The sequence below is a fragment of the Zingiber officinale genome, chromosome 10A (assembly GCF_018446385.1).
Source record: "Zingiber officinale cultivar Zhangliang chromosome 10A, Zo_v1.1, whole genome shotgun sequence".
Classification (NCBI taxonomy): Eukaryota; Viridiplantae; Streptophyta; class Magnoliopsida; order Zingiberales; family Zingiberaceae; genus Zingiber; species Zingiber officinale.
In genome coordinates, this window is record NC_056004.1 from 42,582,924 (window position 1) to 42,608,549 (window position 25,626).

Here is a 25,626-nt window from a genome sequence, read left to right on the forward strand (position 1 = left end):
TATAATCTAGTTCCAGGATAACAATCAGCTCCCGGATAACAAAAAGTTGGTGGGTTGTCTAGTCGACTCTGAACTTGTAAAGGGATGGAAAATGGCCATAAATAGGATATCAAAGCTGAACTCTAAGGACAGTAAGATAAAGAGCTAACTTTGCAAATTAAAGCTGAAAAGGAGGATTATTGGAAGAAACAAACTTAAAATCCAGGTTTTCAAACTTATTGGAGCTAACTAAAAATCATATCATTTTAAGTTGCATGATAAACAAATGAAGAAACAACCTGTTATTGGAAAATTATGCAAGTCAAGACAATCAGTAGTTATTGATTCACCAAACTTGAAGGTCTCATAAGGCAAGCAAACTTGACAACTGAATGATGCATCATACTTTTCCAATTGGATACAGCCATACAGGTAATAACACTAACCTTCTTCCCTCGAATGACAGCTCCTGGCTCGTTTTGGATGACCATGTACTTTGACCCCCCAAGATATAATCCAGTTGGTGCAAGAAATCCAGACTCATCAAAGTCAGCTATGATTGCAGAAATCTCTTCAGGTTTGAACTGTTTTAAGAAAACAAAGATCATTAGCTCGTACCATGCAAAGAGAAAAAGGACCAAAGAGATGCTCTGCAAGTTGAACTCATGCTTCATGAGTTAGTGTATGATTTATACAGAACTGATAGACTGAAAAACAAAGGGGGAAAGGACCAGCTAAACCAATCTCACTTATTCCTTGATGCACATCTGTTCCTAATTAAGAGTAGTAAGAAAAAATGTATAAACAATCAATTTGTTGCACAAGATATCAATATATTGTTATTGCAAGATCTACAGTTGAAGGAAGCAGCAATTAGAGGCAGTGAAGAGTGAAGAGAAGCTCATCTACGTCGACGGCCAAAGAAATTGCAGCAAACATCTAAAAGGACCAGGTCTGCTAAGAAATGAAGTTTCAGCGGATTTATCTGGTCCCACAATTAGCAAATTTGATGAACCCTTGCCGCGAAAGTGACTAACAAATACAAGCCCTAACTTCCAGTATGCAAGACCAACTGACTATCTCAATCAGCGAACTCGCCAACGGAACCAAAATTCCAGCAAGCTGTTGAGATCTCTCACATCAAACAAGGAAGTTAATCTTAAAACAATCCTTATAACCAAACATACACATTTATAAAACAGACCACAACAAAGGAATCAGGGATCTGATCCTCTACATGCCCTTCCATTCATAAGATCAATGAAAACTAGAAAGGGAAAAAAAAAAAGGAGAAGCAGGGGATCGAGATGAGACCTCGGGGAAGGCTGTGCTCTGGGCCCAGACGCTGCCGTCGTGGCCGAGGATGGCGGCGGCCTTTACCTGATGGCCATCGATGTCGCCCAGAAGATGGGCGTCGACGTAAGTTTGCCACGACCTCCTCTCTTCTCTTGCGCGTAGCCTCTACCTCGGCCGCGGCTAGATCACGCCCGTCCTCGCGACCTCGCCGAGAGGCGTGACCTCGCCACGACGCCGCAGGCGGCCGGTGCGCGACTTCTGCGGAAGGGGAGAGGGAAGATGGGATCGAAAAGACGGTAGAGTAGATACTAGATGGTAAGCGAAAGAAATTTGAGTTTAGGTATAGAAGATTAATGATAATTTAGGTGACGAAATTATTTTTCATTGCTAAATAATTTTATTGTTTTATTATTAAGGCTTGTTATTGTTGTATTATTAAGATTAAATTTAATTCATAATTTATAATTTTTTAGTTAAAATTTGATCAATAATTTTTATTAATTAAAATTAAATTTAATCTTTGTTTAGTAAATTATAAATATTTATTAGTAATTAATATTTTTATAAAAATTATATTCACAGTTTGAAAAACTATATTTAATATTATTTTTCTTTAAATTTTATTTTTACTCCACCTTATTTTTTTACTTCTTCTTCCACATTATTTTTATATTATTATTATTATTATTATACTTTTACTTTTCCGGTATACACTATTTCTCTTTTACTAATTATACATAAATTAATTAGTGTATAGACCCATAAATTAAATTTGATAAGGGTGTAATTACAACACAAAATCGACGCTCGAAAACCTCATTAGCAAGTTAGTGTAATGGATTCTCCCTCATAAAAAATTAATTTAATTTTTTATATCAAAATACTACACTTGATTTTTGCTAAAAAATTGAGAAAGGTATACTTTCTAATATTGTTGATCCAAATTATTTATAGAAATTTTTTCATTCGCTGTGTTGTTAATCTTAATATGTTGAACTAAAGAGAATTAAGATAGTGTATATTTTTTATATAAAAGCAATCTGAGAAAATTACTAATAAACTTTAAAATTATTTTTAGTATGAAAAGAAAAAAGACATTAACATAATTTCATTTTGTTTCACCAAAATTAGTTAGAAAAAAGTCCAAATTTTTAATAAAAATATGGATCCTTTAATAACTAATTTTGGCGAAGTCCAAAATTTGTTCGTGCAATATCTCTATGTTAGGATGTATACTAAAGGTCTAGCTTTTGGTATAAACATTTATCTAGAAATAAGAATCACATTGGTCAAATATCTACATTTATGATAAATGTAGTTGTTCAATTAATTTATATTGTAGATAACATGGTGTGTGGTGTCACACACAGAGGATCATGTTATCAGTACCTTATAAATTATAAACAATAGCTCACGACTAAGATGAAAAGGAACAAACCATTGGAAGGTCGTAGTGTAATTAGATAATAGTTTATCTTAACTATATAATTACACTAGTACACTTAGAGTGTATTGAGTAGGACCATTAGAGGTCGTTTCTTTTATACTGTCTTTATAAAGGAACAAAGACCTCAGTTATTATGGAAGTGTATGCTCTTAATCCTAATATAATAACAAGCACATATATTTGATATTTATTTCTTTAATTTATCAATGGGTGAGATTTAGTTCGATAAATCAATAAGCCCGATAAGTTGGGAAATGATATCACTTATAGTGTGTGTTGTTGATTATAGAAGGAAACTGTGTCCTAGTAATCTAGGTTGAGAATGTCCCCAAGAGGAGCTCATAAGGATTGTCATGTTAAACCCTGCAGGTGGACTTAGTCCGACATGACGATGAAGTTGAGTGGTACTACTCTTGGAGCTAGATATTAATTAAGTGAGTTGTCAGTAACTTACTTAATTAGTGGACATTTGTTATCTTAAACACAGGGAGACTAACACATTCATAATAAGAAGGAGCCCAAAATGTAATTTGGGATTGGTGCGGTAGTTCAATAATAGTTCTCTAGTGGAATGAATTATTATTGATAAAATTAAGTTGTGTGTTCGGGGCGAACATGGGATGCTTAATTTTATCAGGAGACCAAAACAAATTCCTCCTCTCGGTCCCTATCGTAGCTTCTATATAAAGTCTTGTATCTATCTAAGCCCATCTTCTAATTCATGTAGTTGATGTTGCTATCTAAGTAAGCTTCACATTGTTGAAATCAACGTGAACAGAACATCAACTTATGTTGGTGTTGCTTATCAACATGAGAAGCAATTCACGTTTTATGCTTGGCAATTAAGTCAACATGAGTTGCTTAAAACGTGAGAAAGCTTTGTTGACGGTTTTCCATGGTTTTGCTTGGCAATTAAGTCAACAAACGTGATAAAGTTCTGTTCACGTTTTTGCTTGGTTTTGCTTGCAAATTTAAATCAACAAGAGAAGTTTGTTAATGTGTCAACATGGAATTAAGAGGAGAATAAGTTTTAATTAAAATCTTTCTTGTCGTGGAGATATATTTTTAAAAGGAAGATTTTAAGTTTTCCTTATTTATAAATCATCCACAAGTTTAAAGAGAGATTTTAATTTATAAAATTCCTTTTTTATAACCCACCATGAAGGGATAAAATTATTGGAGAAATTTTTTATAAAATCTCCGGAAGCAAATAAGGAAGTTTTAATTTGCTTGGAGATTTGGTGTGGCCGGCTATTATAGTAATGAGAAGAAAAATTATTTTTAATTAAATAAATTTTTCCTTTTCATGGCAAAAGAATTAAGGAAGTTTTTATTAAAATTTCCTTATTTGCCAAGACCAAGGATTATAAAAGAGGAGGTAGAGGAGCCTTCAAGAGAACGATCTCTATTCTTTTCTTTCCTCTCCTCTTTGGTTTTGGTGGCCGGCCCTATTACTCTCCTCTCCTCTTGTTGGCCGAAACTTATCTCTTGGTGGAGCTTTTGTTTGTGGCCGGATCAAGGAAGGAGAAGAAGGAGAGAAAGCAAGCCTCGTTTCTAGTATCCCTTGGAGCATGGTGGTGGTGGCCGAACCTCTTCATCCTAGAAGAAGTTTTGATGGCCGAATCTTGCAAGGAAGAAGAAAGTGCTTGATGGTTCTCATCTCGGAAGATCGTTGCTCACACAACGTCCGAGGTTAGAAGAGGAATACGGTAGAAGATCAAGAGGTTTTTCTAAAAGGTATAACTAGTAATTTTTCCTTTCCGCATCATACTAGTTATTTTTGGAAATAATACTAAATACAAGAGGCATACGATTCTAGTGTTTCGAATTTGTTTTCGATATAGTGTTCTTTTGTTTTTCTTTTCCTTGTGATTTGATTGTTCCTTTTGGTTGACCTATAGTTATTTTAGGAAATTAAATATTAGCTTTCCATAAAAGGTTTTGTCTAGTCGGTGGTGGTTGTTCCCATATCCAAGAAGGTCATGCGCCTCGCCACGTCAGTACTGGGAACCAATTATGGAAATTAATATTTAATGGAATTAATAACTTAGGTGATTTGGATCGAACGTGTTAAGTTCCGCAGGAGATCCAAGTCTAAACCTAAAAGAACAAATAGATTAAGTTTTGGATCAAACGTGTTAAGTTCCGCAGGCGATCCAAAATTTAATTTAAAAGAACACATGGTAGCTAGGAAAAGGTTCAGACCTTTGTACAAAATTTTTGTACAGTGGAACCTATAGGTTTTCCGAGTAGCAACCAACAATTGGTATCAGAGCTAGGGTTTTGCCTCTGTGTATTTGGTATTAGTTTAATTATGCACATGTCATACATAATTTAGGTAGGTTAATAGTAGGATGTGCTAACTTTGTGGATGCAGGATCCAACTATTATGGCTTATAGTTATTATGTGTGTGATTGGACCCTTGGACATGTCAAGGGCATTTTATTGTGTGTGCATGATTGTATTATAAAATACAGCAGGAGCTGTATTTAGTTTTATTAGGATTTTATTTTTGATCTAGTTACATGTACATTCCTTTTATGGAATATAGGATCGATGGATGTAAATTTTATTTTATGTTCGATCTAGTTTACATGTACATTCCTTCGAGGAATATAGGATCAAAATGTAAAATTCTATTTATGTCGTGGATCGAATCTTGCAAAGCGTGGAACCTTCTAAGGACCAGAGGCGCAGCGGAACTAGGAGCAAGATGGATGCGACAGCTAGACCCGGTGGCGGTGGCCAAATATGGCAGCAGCTTGGGATGACAACACACGGAGGACAACTAGAGATAAAAGCCATAATAGTTGAAAATTAGATTTTCTATTTATTGCTTTTATATTGTGCTGTGTGTGCATGTTAGTTTACATATTTAGTAGGCTAGCATAGTTAAAATTCCTCATTTATAAATAACTAAGTGGGAGAGGGATTTTAAATAAATTCTACGGTCTCCATTACTGGTTTGTAAGTGATGCAAACAAGCTTGCGCGTTGGCTCTGAGTGTCTTCCTCCATATCGGATGAGCTTGTTTGTGGATCACTAGAACAAACTTCCATTTTGGATGACTATAGGAAGTTAATTAAGAGCGTGTGATCTTCCCCAACGGAAGGGGCATAATCTTATTAATGGACTTAGTGTCAAGTAATGGTATACACTTAGACACATCTAATAGTATCCTCCCCATCGGAGTCACTGCTATTATTTGTGTGACCAAATGATACCAACTATTAATTTTATTTGTCAAAAAGTTAAGTTGACAAAATAATAAAATTAATGGGTTAAAACCCTCCTTTTACAAATGTTGAATTTGTATACGTCCACACTAACGTGGCATGCAAAATTCACGGTGTTTGAGGTGTTGGTGAATTTAAATAATATTGTTTGAGGAATCAATATTTTTTAAATTCAAAAGTTTTTGACCAAATATTTGATCAAAGACAGATCAATTATTAATTTTATTTCGTCATAAAGTAAAGTTGACGAGATAATAAAATTAATGAATAAAATCTCCTCTTCGATTTTGTATACGTCCACACTATCGTGGCATACAAAATTCATGGAGATTTTTAAGGAGTTGATCTTGACCAAGTATTTTTGTGATTCTTAGGATTTAAAATGTTTGTCAATCCCCTAGTAGTCATACTATAGAAAAGACTTAGTAATCCCAATTGTAATAATTGGAAATAGGACTTGGACATTAAGGTAGACTGTCTTCTTAGAACTAAGAACAATATAGGTGTATTTAATTCATTAGTTGAAACATGTTTAGTGGTGTTATCTACCAGAACCTGGAGTGTAGATACAGATGTCATTAATCATGTCCGCAATTCATTGCAGGGTTCCAGGAAACCCGACAACTAAATGAAAATTAAAACACCGTCTACATGGGCACTACTGTAAAAATGGTAGATGTTTATTTTTGGTAAGAATAAAACATGAATTTTTGAGTAATTGTCTTTACGCACCAAGTTTAGAAAGAACTAGTTTTCAGTTTCTGAACTATTCAAAGAACTTGATATTCTGCCTCTTTTAATAACAAAGTTGTTATTAAGAAAAAGAGGGAAGTTATCTGTTCTGGTACGTTGGTTGGTAATTTATAAATCCAATAACTCTCACGATGCAACAAATGGAAATTAGTAACACATCTTCTAACTTTAAGAGAAAGTAACCTTCGAAAATAAACCAATTATATCTTTGGCATCTAAGGCTAGGTTATATTAACTTGAGTAGGATTCATTGGTAGCTGATGAACTTTTGGATTCATTAGTAGTGGAAATCTTTCCAACCTACGAATCTTACTTGGAAGAAAAAATAACCAAGAAGCTTTTAAAGTATAAGGGGTATGAAGTCAAAGATATATTGGAATTGGTTCATTCTGATTTGTGTGATCCTATGAGCATCCAGGCAAGAGGTTGTTTCAAATATTTCATCTATTTTATAGACAACTATTTGAGATACGGATACATTTACTTGATGTGCCGCAAGTCTAAGTGCTTTGATTAGTTCAAAGAGTACGAGGCTGATGTGGAGAAACGTCAAAGTAAAAGTATCAAGACACTATGGTAAGATCGTAGTGGCAAGCACCTCTTGGGAGAATTTAGGAGTCACTTATCATAAGTAGGGATTCAATCCCAACTAACTACACCTGGTACACCCTAACAGAATGGTGTAGTAGAAAGAAGGTATAGACTCTTATGGAATAATTAGATTGATGATGAGTTATTCAGAAAATTACCAAATCTATTTTAAGGATATACACTGGAAACGGAAGTGAACATAGTACCTTCTAAGTCAGAACTTTCTACTCCCATAGAATTGCAGATTGGGCGTAAGTCTAGTCTGAAGCATATTCGGATTTGGGAGGTCTAGCACATGAGAGACACTGATAAAGTTGGACAGGAGTTCACTTGTTTGTGAGTTATCCTAAAGAAACGAAAGTATGTTTATAGTCTTAAAAAATCAGAAGGTCATTGTTAGAATCAATGACCGATTTTTAGAAAAGGACTATGTAATAAACCATGTACCCATAAGAAAATTTGTTCTTAAATAATAAAAGACATGTCTAATCTAGTACCAACTGTACAAGATGAGATACCACAAGGAAACTGCAACACGTATCACAAATGATACACAATTGCAGAAAGTGTCTTGTCGTAGTGGGAGGGTTGTTAGGCAACCTAAAAGGATTCATGTTTTGGGAGAGTTTTTGGACTCGATCCCTGGAGGTCATGAACCTGATCTCCGGACATATGACGAAGCACTCCAAGATAAAGATGCAACATCTTGGCAAAGAGTAATGAATAACAGAATTAGAATATATGTATTCTAATAAAATCTGGAAGCTTGTAGAAATACCAAATGGTGTAAAAGCCTTTGGGGTGTAAAAAGGTCTATAATAGGAAAAGAGGGATAGACAGGAAGGTAGAAACTTTCAAAAGCAAGGCTAGATGAAAAAGGAAACTTTTTCACTGGTAGCCATGCTTAAGTCTATCCGGATTCTTTTATCTATTTGGCAAGTGGATGTCAAGACAACATTCCTTAATGGAAGTTTTGAAGAAAGCATCCATATAAAGCAACCAGAAGGGTTCATTGCAAAAGGCTAAGAGCATCTTGTGTGCAAGCTCAATCAGTCTATGGACTGAGACAAAGCTTCAAAGGTCTTGGAACATCCGGTTTATCAAAGTTATCCAGACCTATGGATTTATTGAGTAAACGGATAAGTCTTGTGTATACAAAAGGTGTGATGGAAACGTGGTGGTATTTCTTGTATTATACGTAGATAACATTTTTGGTAGTTGGAAACAATATCAAAGTGTTGTCAGAAGTAAGGGTATGGTTGTCCAAACAATTCGATATGAAGGACTTGGGAGAATGTATATATTCTTGGGATCAAAGTAATAAGGGATCACAAGAAAAGAATATTTTACTTATCCCAAGCTTCATATATCGAAAAAAAATCCTTGCTCGTTTTAAGCATGCAGAACTCCAAGAAAGGTTTCTTACCTTTTGGGCTTGGAGTAGCTTTATCTAAAGAGATGTCTCTGAAGATATCAAAGGAGATAGAGGAAATAGAGGAAATAGAGGCAGTTCTTTATGCTTCGGCTGTTGGAAGCCTAATGTATGCTATGCACGAGATCAGAAATCTGTTTTGCCAAGGGCATAGTTAGCAGATATCAAAGTAACCCTGTACAAGGACATTGGACTGCAGTAAATCATATATTGAAGTACCTTAGAGGCACTAGAGATTATATGCTAGCTTACAAGGCAGTTAATTTGGTCCCTGTGGGTTGCACGGATTTTGACTTCCAATCGGATAGGGACAATAGTAAGTCAACCTCGGGGTTTTGTGTTTACTTTAGGAGGTAAAGTCATAACTATGGAAGAGTGATAAGCATAGGTGTTTTTCTGGACTCCACCATAGAAGCTGAGTATATGGCAAGCCTCTGAGGTAGTCATAAAAGCTGAATGACTCAATAACCTCAAGATAGACTTAGATATGATTTCTGGTTTGTCCAAAGATTATTATAATTTATTGTAATAATAGTGGTGCAGTAGCAAACTCAAAGAAACCATGAGTCTATAAGGCAAGTAAACACAATAGAGCGCAAGTACCACCCAATACGAGAAATCGTATAAAAGAGGAGAAGTTGTTGTTGCCTAGATTGCATCAGATAATGACCGATAGATTTTTTTCACTAAGGCTCTTAAGGCAAGAGCTTTTGATGGGCATGTTGAAGGGTTGCGGTTCAGATGTATGGCAGCTTAGTCTTTTAGTATAAGTGGGAGATTGTTAGGATGTATACTAAAAGTCTAGCTTTTGGTATAAACATTTATCTAGAAATAAGAATCACATTGGTCAAATATCTACATTTATGATAAATGTAGTTGTTCAATTAATTTATATTGTAGATAACATGGTGTGTGGTGTCACACACAGAGGATCATGTTATCAGTACCTTATAAATTATAAACAATAGCTCACGACTAAGATGAAAAGGAACAAACCATTGGAAGGTCGTAGTGTAATTAGATAATAGTTTATCTTAACTATATAATTACACTAGTACACTTAGAGTGTATTGAGTAGGACCATTAGAGGTCGTTTCTTTTATACTGACTTTATAAAGGAACAAAGACCTCAGTTATTATGGAAGTGTGTGCTCTTAATCATAATATAATAACAAGCACATATATTTGATATTTATTTCTTTAATTTATCAATGGGTGAGATTTAGTTCGATAAATCAATAAGCCCGATAAGTTGGGAAATGATATCACTTATAGTGTGTGTTGTTGATTATAGAAGGAAACTGTGTCCTAATAATCTAGGTTGAGAATGTCCCCAAGAGGAGCTCATAAGGATTGTCATGTTAAACCCTGCAGGTGGACTTAGTCCGACATGACGATGAAGTTGAGTGGTACTACTCTTGGAGCTAGATATTAATTAAGTGAGTTGTCAGTAACTTACTTAATTAGTGGACATTTGTTATCTTAAACACAGGGAGACTAACACATTCATAATAAGAAGGAGCCCAAAATGTAATTTGGGATTGGTGCGGTAGTTCAATAATAGTTCTCTAGTGGAATGAATTATTATTGATAAAATTAAGTTGTGTGTTCGGGGCGAACATGGGATGCTTAATTTTATCGGGAGACCAAAACAAATTCCTCCTCTCGGTCCCTATCGTAGCCTCTATATAAAGTCTTGTATCCATCTAAGCCCATCTTCTAATTCATGTAGTTGATGTTGCTATCTAAGTAAGCTTCACATTGTTGAAATCAACGTGAACAGAACATCAACTTATGTTGGTGTTGCTTATCAACATGAGAAGCAATTCACGTTTTATGCTTGGCAATTAAGTCAACATGAGTTGCTTAAAACGTGAGAAAGCTTTGTTGACGGTTTTGCATGGTTTTGCTTGGCAATTAAGTCAACAAACGTGATAAAGTTCTGTTCACGTTTTTGCTTGGTTTTGCTTGCAAATTTAAATCAACAAGAGAAGTTTGTTAATGTGTCAACATGGAATTAAGAGGAGAATAAGTTTTAATTAAAATCTTTCTTGTCGTGGAGATATATTTTTAAAAGGAAGATTTTAAGTTTTCCTTATTTATAAATCATCCACAAGTTTAAAGAGAGATTTTAATTTATAAAATTCCTTTTTTATAACCCACCATGAAGGGATAAAATTATTGGAGAAATTTTTTATAAAATCTCCGGAAGCAAATAAGGAAGTTTTAATTTGCTTGGAGATTTGGTGTGGCCGGCTATTATAGTAATGAGAAGAAAAATTATTTTTAATTAAATAAATTTTTCCTTTTCATGGCAAAAGAATTAAGGAAGTTTTTATTAAAATTTCCTTATTTGCCAAGACCAAGGATTATAAAAGAGGAGGTAGAGGAGCCTTCAAGAGAACGATCTCTATTCTTTTCTTTCCTCTCCTCTTTGGTTTTGGTGGCCGGCCCTATTACTCTCCTCTCCTCTTATTGGCCGAAACTTATCTCTTGGTGGAGCTTTTGTTTGTGGCCGGATCAAGGAAGGAGAAGAAGGAGAGAAAGCAAGCCTCGTTTCTAGTATCCCTTGGAGCATGGTGGTGGTGGCCGAACCTCTTCATCCTAGAAGAAGTTTTGATGGCCGAATCTTGCAAGGAAGAAGAAGGTGCTTGGTGGTTCTCATCTCGGAAGATCGTTGCTCACACAACGTCCGAGGTTAGAAGAGGAATACGGTAGAAGATCAAGAGGTTTTTCTAAAAGGTATAACTAGTAATTTTTCCTTTCCGCATCATACTAGTTATTTTTGGAAATAATACTAAATACAAGAGGCATACGATTCTAGTGTTTCGAATTTGTTTTCGATATAGTGTTCTTTTGTTTTTCTTTTTCTTGTGATTTGATTGTTCCTTTTGGTTGACCTAAAGTTATTTTAGGAAATTAAATATTAGCTTTCCATAAAAGGTTTTGTCTAGTCGGTGGTGGTTGTTCCCATATCCAAGAAGGTCATGTGCCTCGCCACGTCAGTACTGGGAACCAATTATGGAAATTAATATTTAATGAAATTAATAACTTAGGTGATTTGGATCGAACGTGTTAAGTTCCGCAGGAGATCCAAGTCTAAACCTAAAAGAACAAATAGATTAAGTTTTGGATCAAACGTGTTAAGTTCCGCAGGCGATCCAAAATTTAATTTAAAAGAACACATGGTAGCTAGGAAAAGATTCAGACCTTTGTACAAAATTTTTGTACAGTGGAACCTATAGGTTTTCCGAGTAGCAACCAACACTCTAGGTCAAGGTTGACTTGGTTGACTAAGCTTGAGTTGGATCAAGCTTGAGTTTTGATGTTTGGGTTTCGATGTTTGACAATATTTGGAGATTGTTGATACAATTTCCTTCTGGTGAAGGACTGACTAGTTAGATGTGAAGAAGAGTCAAGTAGGTTAAAGGGTTGACCGGGTACTTGACTAGGAAAGCCCTAACTGGAAGTTAGCTAAGGGAAAATCCTAGTGAGTGAAGCCAGGTGAAAGACCTGGTGAGTAAAGTTAGGCAGTTGAAAAATCCTGGTGAGTGAAACCAGGTGAAATACCTAGTGAGTGAAGCTAGGCAGGTGAAAGTCCCGGTGAGTGAAGCCGGACAGTGGAAAAATCCTGGTGAGTGAAGCCATGTGAAAATCCTAGTAAATGAAGCTAGGTGAAAGTCTTGGTGAGTGAAGCCAGGCATATAGAAAGTCCTAGTGAGTGAATCTAGGCAGAAGGAAAGACCTACTGAGTGAAAATAGGTGAAAGTCCTGGTGAGTGAAGTCAGGCAGATAGAAAGCCCTCGTTAGTGAAGCTAGGCAAATGGAAAGACCTGGTGAGTGAAGCCGGACACGTCGAAATTCAGGTGGGTTAAGGTTGACCAAACACCTGGTGTTGGGAAGTCCAAGTAAGTCAAAGGATTAATTGGATACTTATCACGAGAAAATCCAAATGAGTCAAGGGTGATCGGACATCTGGTGGAAGTCCAAGTGGGTCATGGAGGAACGAACACTTGGCACAAGACTAAGTCCAAGTGGATCAAGATTGACCGAACACTTGGCACGAAGGGAAAAGTCCAAGTGGGTCAAAGGATTGATCGGACACTTGGCGAAGAAGTCCCAGCAAGTCAAGGTTGACGGGATGCTAGGTACAAGGAGTCCCAACAGGTCACGGTTGACCAGATGTTGGGCTTGGGGCACCTTGACTTGACCCGGCCAAGCTACGATTGGTCAATTTGATCAAGTGATCAAATTGGACCGAGCCCAATCGATCAGTTGATAGATTGGGCATAGTGCTGCAACAACTAGCATCCCAATCGATCAGTTGATCGATTGGGAAGAAATGTCACGAGCACAGAACGGTCCCCAATCGATCAGCCGATTGATTGGGGGCTAGAAATCGCGTGTGACCCAAGAGAGCCGAATCGATCGGGCGATCGATTCATGCCATTTTCCAAAGAGCACAGAAGAAGGCTGAATCGATCAACCGATCGATTCAGCCTCCCCAATCAATCGGTCGATTGATTGGGAGACGACTGTTGCGCAGGATAAAGCCGTTGTCGAGCGTCTTCCTCCGTATCTCTTCCTCTCCACTTCTTGTGATGATTTCTCACAAGTTCACGCCAGATCTTGAAGCTTCTTGGAGTAAAGTGTTACTGCACTTCCAAGGTCAAGAGGCGTTCCACACAAGGAGAAGCAAGCTAGGATTTTGTAAATCTTGTAAGATTTGTATTGTATAAGCTTATTTTTCTTTCTTCTTGTATTGAGAGGTTGTACAAGGCTTCTCCGCCTTCGGTAGTTACCAAGAATGAGTGTTTTATTAGTCGATGAGTGAGTAGGGTTGGATCTTTGAATTAGTCATCTCTTCTTGAGGTGGATACAAAGTAAATTCTAGCGTTAGCATTGTGAGTGTGCTTTGTGTGTATTTTCACTGCATATCATCATCATCATCATCAAAGTAAGACAATGAAGCGGGGCGAGCTATTCACCCCCCTCCCCTCTAGCTATAAATCGACCCTAACAAGTGGTATCAGAGTAAGGTCGCTCTTCACCGGAATCATCGCCGGAAGGGGCAACGAGCTAGAGGGAGAAGAAGTTGAAGTAAATTTCAACAAGTCAAAGACTTCATCAAAGGCTCAACTTCAAATGGAATTCCAAGATGGACTTGGATTCGACATGAGGGTGTCTCCACCATTCATATCAATGAGCTCTGATTCTTGGAAATCAAGGATAAAAAATTTACTCATGATGGAGATAGAGCAATGGTTTGTTGCTCTAATGGAAGGCTTTGAAGCTCCAAAAGATTCAAAGGGCAAAATTCTCAAGAGGAGCAAGTGGAGTCAAGAGCAAATCCAAAGATGTGAGGCCAATGATAAAGTGATCGAGCTATTGGTCAATCTATTACCTAGCAACATCTTAAAGCAAGTGGGAGAATTTAAAGATGCCAAGGAGTTTTAGAGCAAATTGACAAAGATCTATGAGATCTCCTCCACTGCACCAAATCAAGAAGGACCCAAAGAGGGCGACTCATTGGATCAAGATCAAGAGGAAGAGGACTCCGAAGTTGAGAGATGCTCAACTTCCGAAGAAGAAGTCCTAGAAGCTTCATCCTTAAAGGAGTGCAACCAAAGAGCAAAGAGGGAGCATACTCTTTGTTTCATGTGCAAAAGGATGAAGATGATGAAGCCTCCACATCTAGGATTGAGGGGGAGTGTAGATCATTGACTCCAGAGTGAGAAGAAGCCTCTACCTCTAGATCAAGTGAAGAAGAAGAAGATGGTGTCACCTCCATAAGTCAAGAAAAATCAAATGGAGGATCATGTACTACCCCTACAAGCAAAGGTATAACAATTTCAATTGTTAATAATAAAAATCATATTATATGATTTGAGTGTAGGGAAAAAGGGCACTACAAAAGTAAGTGTCCAAAATTGGCTAAGAAGAATGGCCAAGTGACACTTAAGGGAAAGGAGAAACCCAAAGAGATCACCCCCACATCGAAGAAGAGCAAGAAGCACATTGTGTGTTTTTCTTGCAACCAAAAGGGACATTACCAAAGTCAATGTCCAAAGGGGAAGAAATCGATCAAGCATAAAAGAGGAAGCACAAGTTAAGGGGGAGCTTCCAAGGTAGAATCCAATGTATCATTTATTGAGCCTATCCCTTTCAATCATGGTAAAAAAACATGTTATCTCTAATTTATATCACTTTAATGCTAGTTATCATAAAAATAGGAGACATGATAGTGTTAAAAGAAATCATATGACCTATCATGCTAAAACTACCACCCCTAAGGCTAGGAAGGTAGATAAACTAGGCAGTAACTCTAAAGAATTTAATTATAGGCCTAAAAATAGAAATGCCCATAAAAATCAAGAAAAATCAAAATCTAAGGATTTAAGGTTGGAAAACCAAGCCTTGAAGTCAAGGCTTGATAAATTAGAAAAGAGCCTAAAGAAAATGGAAAATATTATTAAGGGTCAAAATGAGCATAACCTAGGGAGAGTTACACAAGGGTCATCCAATGGTCATAGAGGTTTGGGATACAAATTCATAGCCAAGAAGGATGCTCCTTCTTATCATAGGATTCCATATAGTTATGAAACCAACCCTAGGTCTAGGGGTCAAGTCAAAGGTACAAGGGAAGTTATCCCTAGAAATATTTTTGCCAAGACCAATGTGACTAAGACTTCTACGAAATCAAAGAAAGTCACTAAAAAGGTCACAAGGGAAGTTATCCTACAGCTGACCTAGAGGAAGTGACCAAGATTTCTAAGAAGCCTAAAAAGGTCATTAGAAAAGTATCTAGGAAAGTTATCTCTAGTGAATACTTTGAATATCCAAGGAGCACCAATAGGTTTTGGGTTCCTAGGAGCATATTCTCTACACCCTAGAGGATTAGAGAGTGTCAACTCAAATTGGAAGGGTGGTTAACCCAACCTTGATGTAGTTGGCACTTGGAGGGCATTTTCAAGATTTTTGTAAACCTTTGAAAATAAAATAAATTATATGTTTACTCTTTGGAAGAGTAAAATGTGTCAAAATTTGAGGAATTGCACATATTTTAAAATGTCACAAATGAGGAACATCAAAAGAAATGCTAAGTTGGAGTTTGACATTTTCTTAAGAAAATATGGGTAATTTAGGATTAGATTTTAATTTAGCTAAGGAATTAAGGATACTTAGATAGATAATCTAGGTATATCATTTATGCTAAAAATTGTCATGCTTTGTTTGCTCATCATATGCCATGATATCATATTTTGCATTCATGTTTATTATGAAAAATTAACAAAAATACCATGTCATGTCATACATACATCATGTAACAATAGTATATTTTTTAAAAAAAATTATTTCTTTGTGATGTATACCATAAATCATCATGCATTATTTTTAATTTCCTTGTGATTAAGGACAATGACATTTACTAACAAGTGACATCCTAGGTGGATGTTTAATATTCAAAATACCTAGATAGATATGCATGATCCCTAGCTTAGGGCAAAACCAAAATCTATATCTCACAAAGATTATAAAGTGACTTGTATGTGTTTTAGTACACATTAAATATAAGTGAGATGTTAGGGTGATGAACAAGACTCAAGATGTTGATTTAGTGCATCTAGTTGAGTTTTGATTTCATCAAAACACATAGTTATGTGTACTCCAATCATTGGTAAAACTAATGTACAAGTCATGTGCATTGAGCCTAAAGAACATAGTTGGAAATTAGTTTTGAAAAATGTTTTAAATATACTTTGGAAAACCTTGGTGAAGGCTATCTTTTGATAGTAATCATCATTGAAAAGTTAGACACAAACTTGGAAGAAACATTGAAGTTTTTACAAGTTTCTAATTTTATGTCAATCTTTGAAAATAAGGTGTATTTTCTTAGAAAACTATTTTTCCCATGATAGTATATATCCTAAATAATGTCTACAAGAGTTTTCATGATTTTTTGAATTTTGTAGAATTTTTGGAGAGTTCCTGAATTTTGGCTGAAATTCATTTTCAGGAAATCAGACCTTCAATCAATCACCCGATCGATTGGAGTGTCTCAATTGATCGAGCAATCGATTGAGATAGGGTTTTCCCGCGAGCATAAGTTCGCTGAATCGATCGGTCGATCAATTCAACTCTGCCTGGATCGATCAGTGGATCGATTCAGAGGCATTTTCCACGAAGAAAAGTGCAGAATCGATCAGTGGATCGATTGAATCCAGTGTCAATCAATTGAGTCTCAACCCAATCGATTGAAAAGGCTAATTTTGGCTGGAAAAGTCTGATTTCAACACTCTAAGCCATATTTAACCTCTTTAACCACTCCTAAACCCTTGGAATATATTTGTATACATTTAAGGGTAGTTTTTATGATGAAAACAAAGAGAAATGGCTAGGAAACAACAAAAAGAAATGGCTAGGAAACACTAGGTTGAAGTTAGATTGAGATTTGCATTCAAATATTAATACTTAAACCTCAAAACTTCAGTTTTTGGATTTCTAAAGGTTTAGGAATTTTAAGTCATTATTAGTACAATGATAAAAGTTTAGAGCATGTCTTTAGCGGGAGTTACTCTTTAAGAACATGAAAATTAATTTTTCATATACCTTGGAAGGTGGTTAACCTTCTTTAGAGAAAATGCTCAGGGTTGAGAATTGAAAAACAATGGAGAGTGGATATCTTCGTTGTTAAGTTGTGAATGCTCAAGGACGAGCATTATGAAGTGGATTAATGCTCAAGGGTGAGCATTGACTACAATGAAGGGTATGAGACCTTCATTGGTGGAATGATGAATGCTCTAAGATGAGCATTGTGAAGAGGTTTAATGCTCAAGGGTGAGCATTGGATACAATGAAGGGTATGAGACCTTCATTGTGGTGTTGTGACCAACATGGTAGATTGTGAACAACGTTGATTAATTCTTCAGAGGGAGAGTTTTTGATGTGTGCCAATAGAGGAAGAATGTAGGGTTTAAGTTAGACATTCATTGCCCTCTAGGAAAGTTTGGGGCAGAATGCTCTCTTGGAAAGGGAGAGAATGAAGGAAACTCTCATTCATGCTTTGTCATGAGAAAAGTTAAGGCTATGGGATTAGCCTAACTTAAAGGTATTGTTAAACATAAAAAAATGAGGATTATTGGTGCAATATCCCTAGGTTAAGGTTGACCTGGTTGACTAAGCTTGAGTCTTGATGCTTGGGTTTCAATGTTTGACAATACATGGAGATTGTAGATACAATCGTCCAATTGAGGAGATTATTGATACAATTCCCTTCTGGTCAAGGATTGACCAGTTAGATGTAAAGAAGAGTCAAGTAGGTCAAAGGATTGACCAAATACTTGATTAGGAAAGTCCTAACTGGAGGTTAGGTAAGGGAAAATTTTAGTGAGTGAAGTCAGGTGAAAGACCTAGTGAGTGAAGCTAGGCAGTTGGAAAATCTTGGTGAGTGAAGTCAGGTGAAAAACCTAGTGAGTGAAGCTAGACAGGTGAAAGTCCCGGTAAGTGAAGCCGGACAGTGGGAAAATCCTAGTGAGTGAAGCCAGGTGAAAACCCTAGTGAGTGAAGCTAGGTAAAAGTCATGGTGAGTGAAGCCAGGCAAATAGAAAGCCCTAGTGAGTGAAGCTAAGCAGAAGGAAAGACCTAGTGAGTGAAGCTAGGTGAAAGTCTTAGTGAGTGAAGCCAGGCAGATGGAAAGCCCTAGTGAGTGAAGCTAGGCAGATGGAAAGACCTGGTGAGTGAAGCTAGGCACGTGGAAATCCATGTGGGTCAAGGTTGACCGGACACCTGGTGTTGGGAAGCCCAAGTAGGTCAAAGGATTGATCGGATACTTGGCACGAGAAAATCTAGATAGGTCAAGGGTGACCGGGCATCTGGTGGAAGTTCAAGTGGGTCATGGAGGACCAGACACTTGGCACGAGACGGAAAGTCCAAGTGGGTCAAGATTGACCGAATACTTGGCACGAAGGGAAAAGTCTAAGTGAGTCAAAGGATTGTAAAATATCGAAAAATAGGCGAATATTAATAAGGGAATTTTCCAGAATTTTTAGAAATTTTTCGGGAATTTTTCGAAACTCGTATGGACGAGTTAACGGGGGCCCAGGAAAGCCTGTTTAGGCTACCCATTTAAGCGAGAAAAAGTTTCTATTTTTCTTTTCCTTATTTTTATTTTTCCCCCGCTGTTTCCTTCCCTCGACGCCGAACCGTGCCGACTTCTTCCCCTCCGCGCGCCCGACGCAATTTCTCCGAGCCCTAACCGCTCGGGCGATTTTCTTCTTCTTTCCTCCTTCGACAACCTTCCTCGCGATGCCCACCTCCACTGCCGCCAGCCGACGCGGATCACCGACCCTAGCGCCGGCCACCGCGTGCCCTAGCCGAGCCCTGCCGACGCCGCTGCCCTCTCTGGACCAGAGTAGCGTCGCCTGTGCTCTAGCGCCGCCGCCGCACGGGACAGAGCCGAGCCCTAGATTTGATCAGCCGCACATCGCCCTCTTCTTCTCCTGACCGGGTTCTCTGCCCTAGTGCTGACATCCCGATTTCCCCTTGCCACCGTCCACTATCACAGTCGACCCGGCAGATCCTCATGCCCTAGTTTCTGGGTGCCGAATTTCTTTTCTTCCACTTAACTGATCGGGATCCAGGGGTAAGTCAGGATCTCGATTCCATTTTTTTTCTGTTTGTGGTGTGAGGATTTAGTTTCTTGAATTAGGTTAGTTTTGACTAGTAGTCCCTATTCCCTGATTTGATCTGTGATCTTCACTTCTTGATTCTTTTCTTTGCTGTTGAGTTAGGTCAAGATTAGAGAGGAATTAAGAGGGAGGTTTGCTGTGGTGTTCTTGTCTAGCTGTTTACCCTAGATTCAAGTAGCCGACAGCCACCTTCCAGCAGCGAACAACTCTAACATTTCAACCACTTCCATCCCGCTCCCTTTGTTCCAGCATTAACAGGGGAAGTGAGATTGAGGTATGGTGTAGGGATTTGGATTTACATGAGTTAGTATGATTGGTATATAATTGTTAGTTCATGTTTCAAATTTGATATTAGTTAGGTATGATTATTTTGTTGTAGATAAATTATACTCGATGGTTGTGTTGATTAGGGTTAAGGAACTATCCCTAGTGGACCCCACTGATTTTATTTAATTAGGGTTCGTTAATTGTGTTGTGTTGATTAGTTGGATCCAATTTAGAACTTTTTTAATTGGATTAGAATTTAGTTTGGCTAATTGTTGTATGATAGAATTAGCTAAACTAGCCCTTTTGTGTGATAACACAGGAGTTTGACGCGGGACGAGCACTTCGTCACAGAGGTCGTTTAGCTCGATCTATATCGGAGGCGGGTACTTTTGACTTATGTCATTTGATATGCATAGTAATGAATTTAACAAATAGCAAAGATTATGTTTCTTATCTGTTTCGGTTAATCACTACCCAATACCTATTACATGCTTGGTTGATTGCTTGTTTTGCATCTCATGTTATTCCTTACTTGCTTATACATACTTATAGGGGTAGTGATATACCATGTTTCACCATGTTCAGGACCTAGATCTGATACCTTACCTGATCTGTGTACCCTTGATATGATTTATTTGCTATGGTGCACATCATATATGTATATAGATTGATTCAGTATATTACCATCCTTAGTGTCATGCACCATTCGCATGATTGCATGCTGTGTGATAGGATTGCTCCATTATTGTCGAGCACATCGCCAGTTTCATCACTGTTCGGTGCTCCATTGTGACGCTTATGGATAGCGTGACGCAGCGTGGTAGCACGTCAGTTTGCTCTTCCGGTCCTCCGTTGGTCCGCTCATGGGTAGTGTGACGCAGCGTGTAGCACGTTACGGATCCCTCCTCGTCATAGTGTACCGGGAGATGAGAGCATTGCGCTCCCCCATTTATGATTTGGGATAGGAGTATGTGTGTACTCCGACAGCATCCCGTCCTCTCGGCCACTCATCAGGAGTAGTGATGCAGAGTGCACGGTCGTCACAGCCCTACCCACTCGGTCCCACTTTTGTTGTGAGTTGGCTGACTGGCGTCAGGGATGACCATGACATTGGCATCATATGCATGATGCATTTATTGCTTGTGTTTGTGTTTGCTGCATTTATATGCTACATATTGTTTGGATGCCTATGATTGACATGCATACAGGATTTCTATACCTCTCGGACTGTTTGTCCTTATACCCAGGTCCTAGTTAGTACGGTTTTCTCCTGTTTACTTCAATTGCATTTTATCCTTCTTATATCAGGAGACTGTACGCATGATTAGTGCTAGATGTTAATTCCTTACTATGTATATCAGTTGTACCTGTTGAGCGTTGGACTCACCCCGCCTCCATTGTTGATATTTTTCAGGTTGATGCTGTCAGGAGAGAGTTCCAGTTGCTAGTCCCCTGCAGACCACGAAAATGCTGGATGATCTTTTAGTTTTATTGTTTTGACTATGTCCGACTTACTCTGGTTTTGATACTATGGATTTTTGATGCTATGGATCTGGTATGAGTGTATGTGTCGATGGTTGTGGTGTTTGGATATGTTTTACTACATGCCTGCCTGGACGGCAGAAGAGGTAAGTTGATCTTATTGTCGGATTTGAGCTTTATGAGTGTAGTTGAGTAGGGTTGTTTTTGAGTCCTATTTCTGTTTCAGTTTGTTATCTATTAAACTGCGTGGAATGTCTGTGTGTTATATTTTATTTCTGTTATTATTCCAGCCGCATGTGGCAGAGGTATATGAGATGTAGAAAGTTTCAGATTGTCCGCTGTACAGGGGAGATGCTGCCGAAATTTCTTCGGACAGAGACTCCTCCGGGGCATGACAAGGATTGACCGGACACTTGGTGGAGAAGTCCCAACATGTCAAGGCTGGCCGGATGCTAGGCACGAGGAGTCCCAACAGGTCACGGTTGACCAGATGTTGGGCTTGAGGCACCTTAGAATTAACTCGGGCAAGCTAGGGTTGGTCAATTTGATCAAGTGATCAAATTGGACCGAGTCCAATCAATCAACTGATCGATTGAGCACAGTGTTGCGACAAACAACATCCCAATCGATCAACTGATGATTAGGAAGAAATGTTACGAGCACAGAACAGTCCCCAATCGATCAGCCGATCGATTGGACACCGCCAATCGATCAGCTGATCGATTGGGCACCGCCAATCGACCAGCCGATCGATTGAGTGCTGAAAATCGCTTGTGACGCGAGAGAGCTGAATCGATTGGGCGATCGATTCATGTCATTTTCCAGAGAGCACAGAAGAAGGCCAAATCGATCAACCGATCGATTCAGCCTCCCCAATCCATCGACCTATCGATTGGGAGACGACCGTTGAGCAAGATAAAGTCGTTGTCGAGCGTCTTCCTCCACATCTCTTCCTCTCCACTTCTTGCGATGATTTCTCACAGGTTCACGCCAGATCTTGAAGCTTCTTGGAGTAAAGTGTTGTTGCACTTCTAAGGTCAAGATGCGTTCCACACAAGGAGAAGCAAACTAGGGTTTTGTAAATCTTGTAAGATTTGTATTGTATAAGCATGTTTTTCTTTCTTCTTGTATTGAGAGGTTGTACAAGGCTTCTTCGCCTTCGATAGTTACCGAGAAGGAGTGTTTTATTAGTGGATGAGTAAGTGAGGGTCGGATCCTTGGATTAGTCACATCTTTTTGAGGTGGATACCAAGTAAATCCTAAGGTTAGCGTTGTGAGTGTGCTTTGTGTGTATTTCCGCTACATATCATCATCTTCAAAGCAAGACAACGAAGCGTGACGAGCTATTCACCCCCCTCTAGCTACAAATCGACTCTAACAAAATTAACTTATGTTAATATTTTCTTCATACTGAAAATTTTTTTAAGGTTTATTATTAGTTTTCTATAATTTTTTATATAAAAAAATATGCACTGTCATAGTTCTTTTTAGTTTCACATCTTAGGATTGATAATATTGTGAGCGGAAAATTTTTTATAAATACATTGGGTCGACAATGTTAGAAAGCATACATTTTTCGACATTCTGACTAAGATCAAGTATAGTATCTGTTCTTATAAGTTAATATCTGATATAAAAAATTAAATTAATTTTTTATAAGAGAGTCTGTTATAGTAGCTTACTGCTAGGGTTCTCAAGTGTGGCATTTGCGTTGCACTACTGTATGGACCTGACACACTTTTACAAAGTCCAATTTATAAGTCTCGGACACTAATTTACACATATTCATATATTATATTATACATGCAATGTGTGCGTAATGACTAGTTAATATAAAAAAATTATCAATTAATATTTTTGACTAAATAAATTTAATTGATAATTTATAAAAGTTAAAATTAATCAATAAAAAAATTAAAATCCAAATGTATATGAATTAGTATTATAATAATTTATCATCTATTATCAAATTTAACTAATACTTTTAATATTGTATTGGCCAAATTTAACTTTATTTAGTTGATTAAAAATATTTATTAGGTAAATATATTATTCTTTTAAACAAATTATATTTGAAAGTTTAGAAGATTTTTTAACATTTTTACAAATAAAAAAGTTAAACTTGACGTAATGGTTATTACTGTGTGATTAATGGTCACCCATATTAAGTCACGAAAATGACCTTTTATAATGCACTAGCTATTCTTTTAAATTTTACTAATTAAATTAAATATCTTTAATAATATTTTATATAAAACTATTTTAAAATTTTTAATATTTAATTTTTTTAAAAATATTAAGATTTAAATATTTCTCTTCGGGTCTTAAAAAAATATTGAGATAGCGTGACACTTCTGAATACGATATCTATATTATTTTGAGTACAAGAACGACATAAAGTGAGATTAAAAGAGGCGTTAATTCTCACAAAGACACATCAGTTACAATGGCAATAACAGTTGAACAAAAGACATGTAGATTATCCCGTCAATATTTATATTGGCAAAGGGAGAAAGATGCGTTAGTTACAATAGCAAATGTCACTATCCGTCGTTAGTAATAAAAAAATAAAAAAAAATATATGGAACCGTCACATCAACGGTCCTCTTAAACCGGTTCCACGGATATGGAGGGAGGTAAATGCAGGTACACAGGTGGAAAGTGCATGACGGAGACGTTAACTTCAGACAGTGACACCCCGGGGATCGACCCTTGGACCTTTCAGTCACAGAATCATACACTCCCCATCTATGCTACACCCAGGGGACAAATCGTTAGTAATAATGATGCTAGATGAGGAGAAAGATGTGACTGTTGCGGAGGACGGTCCTCTACCGTTTTCTCACTCCTCTATACTAGGTGATGATATCAACAAAAGAGGAACGCTGGAATGCACAATTAATTTCTAAACAACTACTCTTCTATTACAGTTTTCTATTCTTGTTCTCCCTCTTTTCTTCAAATCTGACTTAGAGCCTGCCTTGGTCCCCTTCTAACCTCTGGTTAGCCTATTTTAGCTCGAAACAGAGTGCTCGACAAGGCAAAGGAGTTGGTTTCTCAAAATTCGTTCATTGGGCAAGTACACCTAATTTGCTATGAGCTAACCTGATTGAAGAAGACGGATCGAGTAGCAGCAAACGTTGCCCAAGTCAACAGAAAGAATTTCCTTAGGAGTTGACCCATCCATTGATTTTAGATCGGAACATCCGTCAATATAATGCTCTCACGAGAGATCTTCGCTCTCTATACATCATAAAAACACCTTTTACACCTTTGCTCATCATTGTTTTCTCTATTTCTCTAAAAAAACTATGATTACCTTATATGAATTATAGTAATTGTGTTTTTCAATTGGGAAAAGAACTGCTTGTTGTTGATGATAATGATCAGTTAGATTGATTCTTTTTCCACTGAAATCTTCATTTGATGTTGCTGCAGCTTTCAGGAATTCTGTTAGAAACAAAATATATGACTTCCTCTAACTTCACAGATAAAGACAGATACATGGCTACACTTTTGATCAAAGGGGTGAGTCGATTCTGATACAGCGGACTTAACCAGATATGTGAGTTCATCATCCTCAAGTAAAGCATTTCCATTTGCAAATGCTGAAAATTTTGGATACAACAACACCTGAAAAACTATGCTTATGTGAAAATGTAAACTTTATGCTAATTAAGGTTGCTTAATGGAAAATAAAAGAACTATCTCAGTGAATATTTCTCATTTAAGTTCAATATGAGTTCAATCAACAATTAAAATTACCAAACCATGTAACAAGATCTCATGTCATGTAAGAAAATTGTCCTTATTTAAATTCTCTTCTCTTGTCAGGTATTATATGTTCTTGTATAGAGAGAATAGTGCAAATAGAGGTCACCATTGCTAATATCCCTGTAGCTGATTCCAAATAGTTGCAATTTATGGTCTCTTATTTTTCTTCATGTTGTTTTCTTTTCATGTTTATACTTATCAAAATACCTAATGCTTTTGGTGAAACACAAAATACCATATCTTAGAGTGAGGGATGTGCTCCATAAAGATTACGGGTTCAGTTCAAAATGATTCGACATGAGGAAAGTTATATATAAGTTGTGCTAAGATTGTTCATACTCATTATTTCAGATATTGCTGAAAGCAAAAAAAATCTGTTGCAAGGAGGAAGGTCCAATAACATACCCAATATTATTGGCGTGGGCTCAAAAATGACATTTCAGTTGAAACACTTCTTAAACAAGAAGAATCAGCTCAAAGTGAGGTGATTACATTTCAAGGTAATCAAATTAAACTCCATAAACACTTCTTTAAAATCGATTTTCTAACCTTCAGATGTTACAATCCATCTTAGATTTTCATGGACTTTGATAAGCTGGGTACGATAAGTTTCTTTTGATCTATGGTAATTTTCTCGTTTGATCAATAAGTTGAAATCCCCCAACAGAAATGAATATACT

The 25,626-nt window shown here is 37.2% G+C and overlaps 1 protein-coding gene and 1 pseudogene across 1 annotated transcript; one reads left to right on the plus strand and one right to left on the minus strand.

Moving 5' to 3' along the window:
- Positions 1 to 266: 266 nt before the first annotated feature.
- Positions 267 to 25,184, minus strand: LOC122026628 (profilin-3-like). The gene is made up of 4 exons (XM_042585361.1): positions 25,154 to 25,184; positions 24,492 to 24,622; positions 1,294 to 1,440; positions 267 to 563 (listed from the first exon to the last, which is right to left on the minus strand). The coding sequence occupies exons 1-4, from the start codon at positions 25,182 to 25,184 to the stop codon at positions 318 to 320; spliced, it is 555 nt and encodes a 184-aa protein (XP_042441295.1). The 3' UTR covers positions 267 to 317.
- On the plus strand, positions 22,740 to 22,913 carry LOC122028350 (annotated as a pseudogene).
- Positions 25,185 to 25,626: the final 442 nt, after the last annotated feature.

Bases quoted from the DNA above. Each gene is read 5' to 3' on its own strand.
- LOC122026628 (XM_042585361.1), bottom strand. From the start codon at position 25,184: ATGGTATTTTGTGTTTCACCAAAAGCATTAG. The intron at 24,623-25,153 runs GTATTTTGATAA...TGTTTCTAACAG, and splicing joins TGTTTCACCAAAAGCATTAG to AATTCCTGAAAGCTGCAGCA. The intron at 1,441-24,491 runs GTAATCATAGTT...CGGCCGAGGTAG, and splicing joins ATTACTATAATTCATATAAG to AGGCTACGCGCAAGAGAAGA.